Source organism: Cenococcum geophilum (genome assembly GCF_001692895.1).
Source record: "Cenococcum geophilum 1.58 unplaced genomic scaffold K441scaffold_11, whole genome shotgun sequence".
Lineage (NCBI taxonomy): Eukaryota > Fungi > Ascomycota > Dothideomycetes > Gloniales > Gloniaceae > Cenococcum > Cenococcum geophilum.
Window position 1 is genome coordinate 936,572 of NW_027137569.1, and position 7,868 is coordinate 944,439.

A 7,868-nucleotide genomic window follows, 5' to 3' on the forward strand; every position below is an offset into this window, starting at 1 on the left:
CTGAAGCTGCGTAAGTCAGGAGGCGCGAGTCATCCGACACACTTTTTAGTGTGATAATGCCAGCACCTCTCATGGACCGCGCGTTTGCCGTCAGAAATCGTCAACATAAGACGTAAACAGTATATTCGAAGCGGCTGTCTTCGAGATAAGGTTTCACTACCGATCGCCAATCGAGATGGATGCGAGCCGTGAATTGGTAGATCGATTGGCCGCGTGCCGGGTTGACGATCAGTTCAGGGCTAGGCCGACTATCAAAGCCTTCGATGTCAGGTGCAATGCTTGGGAGAAGCGGTGAGGTTAGTTGCGTCAATCACCGAAGACAAGGGAGAGGGCTCATAGGTGATGAAAGCTGACTACAATTAGCTTTCATCCAATCTGATGATAAGTGCTTAGGAGGACGGCAGCGGGCCTAATGGTAATACGAAATGGCAAACACCGGAACTCATGAGTATCACTCTCCGTACATATCGTACAACCCGTTACTCACGGATCTTCTGCCTCCTCTTCTGACGAGAACAAAGAGTGGAGAAAGCGGAATTTACCTGGCTCTAAGGGACGAAAATACTACAAGGTACACCTCAAGACGGCCGGGACGCGGATGGAGCGGGAAGAAGCAGCGCCTATGACATGGAATTGAATTTTTCTTCTGCCCGTTGCACATACATTCAAACGTGCACGATTAGTTGCAGCGTCCGAAAGCCCGTGGCTTGTTGAAGCACAGGGTTCCCCGGAAGAGTTAGCGTTGAGAGCTGCATTGCGGTTTTTCGTTTGTGCGCCGTCGTCTTGCCCAGAGTCGGACGACTCTCCGTGAGAATGACCAAATTTTATATAGAACCGGGGAGACTTCGATCATGACCTTTATATGCTCCAACTCGTCTTTAAATACCTCGAACTCGGTTTCAGTCACTGCGCAGGGAGCAGAAAGAACAAGGGTCAAATATGCAAAATTGCGGCACAGCACACGCTTTAAGTTAGCCAAACGGCAAGTGACAGATCACATTCAACTCCCTGGGCCGGTGGCTTTAGCAAAACGCCAATTAGAATCTCTTCGGAGGGTAGCTGCTTTCACACCAATACTGATTTTTCAAACTGTTCGTTAAGTTCCCAGCGTCTTCAGGCCTCCTACGTTGCTAGTGCAATGTGACAGGTACTCTTCATCGAAAGAAACCACTAACCAGAAAGGGCCGAACGCTACAACCGCCCGATCGACACGATAATTTTCTTGTGCTTGTACCATATTAGAGTCCCAAACTTAAAACGCCACCAAGATTGGCCAAGACTTTTCGCTCCAGGTCCCGATGCCGCGACCATCTAGCTTGAGCTTTCCGAATACTAGTTATAGATCTTTCCTATCCGAAACAGAGAGCCTCGAGCGATAGGATGCGATTGGATAGCCTGAACTGCATGAACTACAGCCGGTACCCTGAAGCTATTCGAGGCTCTCTCTGGATCTACCGAGTTTGTTTTTTCAAATATGCTTTCACTCTCTCAGCCAGCAATCCTATAGGCATACCTCAGCCGTAAGTCGAAAAGGTAATGGGGTCATTGGATGTACGCGTGTCATCACAAGGATAAGTGGTCAAGATGATGTGCAAAGGACTGAACTTGGAGCAAATCCTGAAAAGACCTCGAACCATGGCGTAATGTGTTACAGTATTCACCACGGCGCGCATCCTCAAAGCTGCAACTGTAACCTTGGATCGATGGGCTATCCTCGTCCAGACTCGAGCCGGACTTGGTAACCGGAGACGACATACGAAGTTCAGCATATTGGTTACAACCAAGCAGAGCCCAAGCGAAGAGACAGTCAAGTATAAATTCCCACTGAATCCTCTATCCCATTCCCAAATTTCCAAATTCCCAAACTTGATCACTTTGAATCTTTCAAATCTTCACCTCTAGCCCAGCACAAGCCACTTTTTCATTGCCATTACTCCTCAATATGCCGTACAGCATCTGCCGTCAAATTTCTCTGGAGAGCCTCAGTGCCGAACATCTTTTGGTAGAAGTCGTTCAGGACTTCTCCAGTGGGATCCCCATTGCGACCATGACAGTAAGTAGATGATGGTCAAGTAGATTTAGGACTCGCGTTTCACGCAGACAACGAAATTGACTAAAGCTGTCTTAGGTCCCTGGAAGGCGCTGCCCGGCTTGTCTTGTTGAGAGGAATGAAGAAGTCTGGGTGATCCCCGGGAAAAACTGCCCACAGTGTGGTGCGCCAGTTAACTAGCCCAGTATTTTCAAGTAAGATTTCAACCTTTATTCCAATCTCCCAGACTCAGACGACTGAGGGCTGTAGATTCTTGACGTCCATCAGGTCATTCTCAGCTTCAAGCTCTTTTAAGTTCCTCCAGAGAACGGAGTGGATCATCGGTTCTTCATGAAATGGTCAGTTAGTTGGATACTCGGGCTACCATGATGTTGGCGGAATTTGAAGGATGTTGCGCCCCTAATTCTAGGTGCAAAGAGCACTGGAACCAAAAGTTTTCATTCTATTTCTTTATTTTTTGCTCTTCCCTGCTGCAGATGTCATTCTCTGGATGGTACCCAAGTATAGGAAGATCAAGTGACCCTAATGAAGAGGCCAGTTCCGACGACAAATATAATGCTGTGTCCAGTGACTATGTTGTGATCGAGATGAATGCAAGCCACTAGTCATGCCTGCATCGTTCCAGTGAGGTGGTGGTGGGACGTACGCGAACGGCAAGCACGGCTATAAGGTGGGTACATGTGCGGGTTGCTAGCGTCTAGGCAGATTTGTATGGACAAAGTGAAGCATCTCATACGTTCTATGCCAAGAGGCTAGTTATCTGCACATGTACCCCCCTTGTAGGTGCGGCTCCTAAGCGAGATGTGTGAAACCGGGGACATTATTGGTAGGAGTTAAGAAAAAGGAACGGTGAAAACGGTGAAAAGGCGGGGGATCATGCAATCAATCCAGACTATTGTATTGAGTAGCGAAAATAACAACCCATGGCCTTTAGGCTTTTCGAGGTGAACCATGGTTGGTGAGTTATGTGTTTTACTTGGGATAATTACAAGAATCTTGCAGACGTTCGAAAGTCGAATATGATCCCCGAAGAAAACGGTCGAGTGGATCCTGGCCGACGGTTGAGTGTTGACGAAGCACAAGGTCAGCCACCTCATGATTAGCCCCGAGCATCTGCAGGCTATACTGAATGGGTTCTAGGAACTGCAATACGTAAGCTCACTAAAAGCAGAGTGTTGGCAAGATTCATTACAGACCCTGGCAGGTTTGGGGGATGGGAAACGTCTTGGGACACCAGTGTTAGAATATTCTAAGGACATCTGAGGGCCTTGCGGAGAGAAAAGGGGCTGAGAAACACTATCACTACGTCCACGGGTAATACCTCGGCCGATCTCCGGCAGAAAACAATCCTCATCAGATATCGTTGGAGGGTAAGGGTCACGTGGCGAAGACGTAAGGCGAGACTCATCTTCCTGGGGGGCACTACCATCCATGGCGATTCTTCCATCTAAGGGGGACATTACGGTAATAAATTCTAGTTCGTGTTGTGAGAACTGATTGAATTCTTGAAGATTGTCAGCACGTATGTATTTAGAGCCTAGGAAAAGGGAGAGAAAGCTTCCACATCCCAGAGCCGGCCTTCGTCAAGAACACAGGGAAAAGATGACCGGAGACTTACTAAGGCCGTAGTCTAATACATCATAACTGAATGTGCCGCCATTTGTGTTTCCGAAAGGCTGTGTAAGGGAATGAAGTACCACAGGTGAGCTACCCGCTTTTTGAGCGGTCCGCAACGCACACTGACAAGTACAAGAACATCCCATTGTAGAATCGAAGGCGCAAAAATAGCTCGGGAAAGTATAGAATGTTACAGGGTGAACGCTGTTGAAGAAAGAATGGATCAGGCCGAGTATCAAAGCAAGGGCATTGACGATCGGTACAAATAGTTGGTAAGGGTGGCTTCTAAAGTCATGGATTCCTCAGAAACATTAAACGAAAGCCAATGACTTGACGTGAGGCGGAGAAACGAAGGATTCAAAGCCACTGTGCATGCCCGTTAGACAAAAATGGCATGGTAAAAACCTTTCCTAAACACCATATGTGGTCTTCGAGAATCCTGACAACGCACAGAACCCAATCATTCACAATACGAAGATGCCGACAGCCCCCATTTGCAGCTTCACTTCTGCAGGGCAGACTGCTATTTCCAAGGCCGAGGTTACTGCCATATTCGCAAGCACATGAAAGTCTGGGCTTGGTCGATTGAGCTCCGAATCGCAAGTAAACAAGACGCCAAGAAGACAACATAAAAGGCGGAGCAAGTAGGCGGACCGATCTGCCGGGATGCGTGGGGAACAAATCGCGCAAAACTATAACAGCTCGTCCGATGGGGAAATGACAGCAGAAACGAAACCGAAGGAAGTCGGCTACAAGGATCTGTGTCATCGGTCTGTCATCGCGCATAATGGGAATCATTTCTAGATGTCATAGTAGAATGCCATCTGCTATCCTGATACAGGAAGATAAAAGGCCTAGCCCCGGTGGTCGAGACCTCTCACTCTACTCCGTGGGGTAGGATATGTCACACAACTGTCATTGTTTTCCCAGCCATATGCTCATTGCACGGACGTGATCTTCGCTGCGCCTTCCGAATACAGAACCATGGAAAACGAGACTGATGCCTCAGGATCGGGGAGGTCCGAACCCGTTGTGCCACAAGGAAGGTACATAAAGCTGTTTATGAGCATAAAAGCTTGGCGAACGGGTGTTCGCGAGAGGCCCACACCATTCCGTTGTGACAAACTCCTAACAGGAGGAATAGAGTCCGAAAACATCTTGACCGACCCAACTGTTTGTCAATCTTTTGCCAAAGATGACAGACTTCATGTCGGAAGGGTTCCATAGGGGTATGGATCAGAGAAGGACTGGCTGGTAGGTCGTCAAATGCAGGGCGAGAAGTGAGGCGATCAGAGCAGCCAAAGCGGCCAAAGGGCTACAATTGGACGCAACAGTGAGCTAATTACAATTAACGCTAAATTCGTCAGCTGGAGGTCTCGCGCAGGAGATATATGAGCGAGATGAGACAAGAGCGCGGCCAAATGGGAAAGGCTAATGGAATACTATCGAAATCAGGATCGCATCAAGCAATTCACCCACGCCTGGGCAGATCAAGGAAAATCGCCGAGTCAGCCTTACCACTGTTTAAGTCGCTCATCTGATAACTCTGTCTCGGACGCTCAAAAGAGTCGTTTGATGTATGGATGTGCCGGGACTTTGGCTGAGGACTGGCTTGAAGTTGAGAATCAGGTCCAGGAGAGGTTGACGTTGAAGTCTTGGCAATCAGGATTGACCATCTGATAGTCAGGTCGCACAAACCCCCTCTCCCACACACCGGGCGCCAGGGACACCCGGCAAGAGAAGTAATCTAACTTTATCTTCTCCCACTGTTAGTACTATGGTGTGCCATCATCTGAGCACCTTCGAATACCTTCTAAATCTCGCGAATCTTGTTGCACGAGTTAACAATTGACTTCGCAGGAGCACTACATATTTGCTTTTTGCACACACGAAGGATCGGAAACAGATAAATCTTACCACCTGGGCATTCAATGGTCAGAGATTGGATGTACCGTGGGGTTACCAGTGTCAAATAGAATACCATCTAGCTAAATTACTAGCCTATAATCAAGACCTCAAGGTGCAAGGTCTCAAGGATATTTTGCGGGAATTGAACTGTCGCATTACGGTCTGCAGATTACTTCTGACAAAGGGGACCTAAACAGATAAGATAGCTAGCTCCATTTAGGCACAAGTCATAATGGTACTACTAAACGGAACTATATCAACTCCAGTCAATATTCACCTCTTTCTTCTACTGAAGAATTATGCCTTGGATGGCGACGATGCTTGTTGGAGCAGACTCCCATCAACTGCAATACCGCTGCATATCAGTACCTCTTTCCCTGCCTTTTTAAGAGCTCCCTTTTATTGACTCAAACTCTAACACAAGAAGATGCAGTTGATGATCCAGAAAACCGATAAGATAGAGATGTCTAGCCGCCAAAAATATAGCGGTTTAAAAATACAGCCACCAAAGTAGGCATGACTCCATATGGTTTAAGCGCATTTAAATGGGCCTGATGAATGGCACTATTGTCTACTTCAGCTACTCACCATTGCCAAATGATGAATCTGCAGATCACCGAGTGAGGTCTCGAATGAGCCCGGCACTTTCTTGCATATGATCTACCGGGCGGCGGTCGGTAGGTCGAGCTGAAGAGTCACGCCGCAGCCACCCTCCATCTATTCAGCTTGATCGCCGGTCATTACTCATCCTAGGGTCCTGCCTTTCGCGCAATTACTAGGTAACAAATTGTCGCCATGTGATTGATTTTTGGTGTAAGGATTTCCAGCACATAGGTTATAACTAAGGTAATTACTCCTTTATCTCCTTCCCCTTCTCCTCCTTCTCCTCCTTCTCCTCCTCCTCCTTCTCCTCCTTCTCCTCCAAGAGTAAAAAGTCATGTAGGCCATATCTCGGCATGTTCATGGTAAAGTACGGTATTATCATGGTATAATTGGTCAAATTGGCCATTTTCGAAGAATCTGGTGACCTGGCATCTCTACGAGCGTACTCGAGATACAAAATATCCTAGAGGCCGTAGCTCTGGAAAGCATTCTACATTCCCAGTATTTTATGGTCAGCGAAATCGACCTTTTGCTACATTGGATGATGCTAAATCTCCGCCACCGCTCCTAGTATATTATTGGTATCCTCAGCAATGAGCTCTTCAGTATCATTGCAATGCCAAGTAACCACATCTCTCTTGACATTGTTCACTGCATGGTATAGGGAGTGCTCACCCAATTCTTTGTCATATCCTGTTCTTGCAATATGGGAACGAACCTTGCTATCGTCAACTATGTCCAGGTAGCAGTGTGCAATGTACCGTTTGGTTTCTGGACGAAGATCAAGCGGCTTCCTGATTTGGCCAGCCAAGTACAAAACGAACTTATGCGCGACAATTGCTTGTTCGCTGGGGCCGAATGGCAAGAAAGGGACTATAAGGTTAACGCCTGTGAAAGGAGCCTGGAACGAGTCAGCTTTCTGGTGTTGTGAAATCGGGAACGACGGCTAGGATGAGCACTCATGCCAAACTTTCTCCAAATGCGACTCTGAGACCAGCTTGCAATGGTACTAAGGAAACACGGTCCCGTTCTTCGCTGCCATCTCCTCATGGAATTCCATTATCTTCATATCACCAAAGTTTGTCGCTAGAATCCAGATCATTCTAGAACAATCAACTAACGTGTAATCATGGAATTCCATTATCTTCATATCACCAAAGTTTGTCGCTAGAATCCAGATCATTCTAGAACAATCAACTAACGTGTTATTTCATCTATCATTGTATGCACCTAGATATATTAGTGGCTATTTTGAATTACTGTTTCAGGGATCGGAGTGTGATACGAGAAACATCACGAGAAATATCGAATCAAGAAGCCAAAATAGAATGCTTACTAGAATTGTAAAGGGTAAATACAAAATCCACCCCCAAAGTTACGTTTATTTCGACCTCTACCTACTATAAACTGAATCTAGGTTCTTTAGTCGGCCCCCAAAATCTCGGTTAAAGGGAGGGAGATATAGCGCGCCAAGTTTTATAGAATTTCTAGAACTACCTAGGCTTATTTACAGCTTAGTACGTAAATTAGCGTTATACTAAGCTAGGTTAGCGTTACGCTATACTAAGCCAATTGCTAAATTAGGTAGATAGGCGGTTTATAGTAGGTGGAGGTCGAGATAAACGAAAATTTGAGGGTGGATTTTGCATTTGCCCCAATCGCAAACTAGAAGGAGGGAGTGGCCAATCCT

At 46.8% G+C, this 7,868-nt stretch overlaps 3 protein-coding genes across 3 annotated transcripts; 1 reads left to right on the forward strand and 2 right to left on the reverse strand.

Moving 5' to 3' along the window:
• The first annotated feature begins 2,027 nt into the window (after positions 1–2,027).
• K441DRAFT_26621 (uncharacterized protein) lies at positions 2,028–2,921 on the forward strand. Its single transcript, XM_067640847.1, has 3 exons — positions 2,028–2,053; positions 2,129–2,244; positions 2,300–2,921. Exon 3 carries the CDS (start codon positions 2,416–2,418, stop codon positions 2,653–2,655), a length of 240 nt encoding a protein of 79 aa, XP_067506476.1. The 5' UTR covers positions 2,028–2,053; positions 2,129–2,244; positions 2,300–2,415; the 3' UTR covers positions 2,656–2,921.
• K441DRAFT_26720 (uncharacterized protein) lies at positions 2,839–3,918 on the reverse strand. The gene is made up of 3 exons (XM_067640855.1): positions 3,669–3,918; positions 3,247–3,554; positions 2,839–3,193 (listed from the first exon to the last, which is right to left on the reverse strand). Exons 1-3 carry the CDS (start codon positions 3,811–3,813, stop codon positions 3,023–3,025), a joined length of 624 nt encoding a protein of 207 aa, XP_067506477.1. The 5' UTR covers positions 3,814–3,918; the 3' UTR covers positions 2,839–3,022.
• A 2,467-nt stretch (positions 3,919–6,385) lies between these two features.
• Positions 6,386–6,680, reverse strand: K441DRAFT_656301 (uncharacterized protein). Its single transcript, XM_067647993.1, has one exon. It carries the CDS (start codon positions 6,582–6,584, stop codon positions 6,426–6,428), a length of 159 nt encoding a protein of 52 aa, XP_067506478.1. The 5' UTR covers positions 6,585–6,680; the 3' UTR covers positions 6,386–6,425.
• Positions 6,681–7,868: the final 1,188 nt, after the last annotated feature.

Coding starts and splice junctions, on each gene's coding strand:
- K441DRAFT_26621 (XM_067640847.1), top strand. CDS start 2,416: ATGATGTTGGCGGAATTTGAAGGATGTTGCGCCCCTAATTCTAGGTGC.
- K441DRAFT_26720 (XM_067640855.1), bottom strand. CDS start 3,813: ATGGGATGTTCTTGTACTTGTCAGTGTGCGTTGCGGACCGCTCAAAAA. Junction 3,555..3,668: donor TGTATTAGACTACGGCCTTA/GTAAGTCTCCGG, acceptor ACAATCTTCAAG/AATTCAATCAGTTCTCACAA. Junction 3,194..3,246: donor CATCCCCCAAACCTGCCAGG/GTCTGTAATGAA, acceptor TACGTATTGCAG/TTCCTAGAACCCATTCAGTA.
- K441DRAFT_656301 (XM_067647993.1), bottom strand. CDS start 6,584: ATGGCCAATTTGACCAATTATACCATGATAATACCGTACTTTACCATG.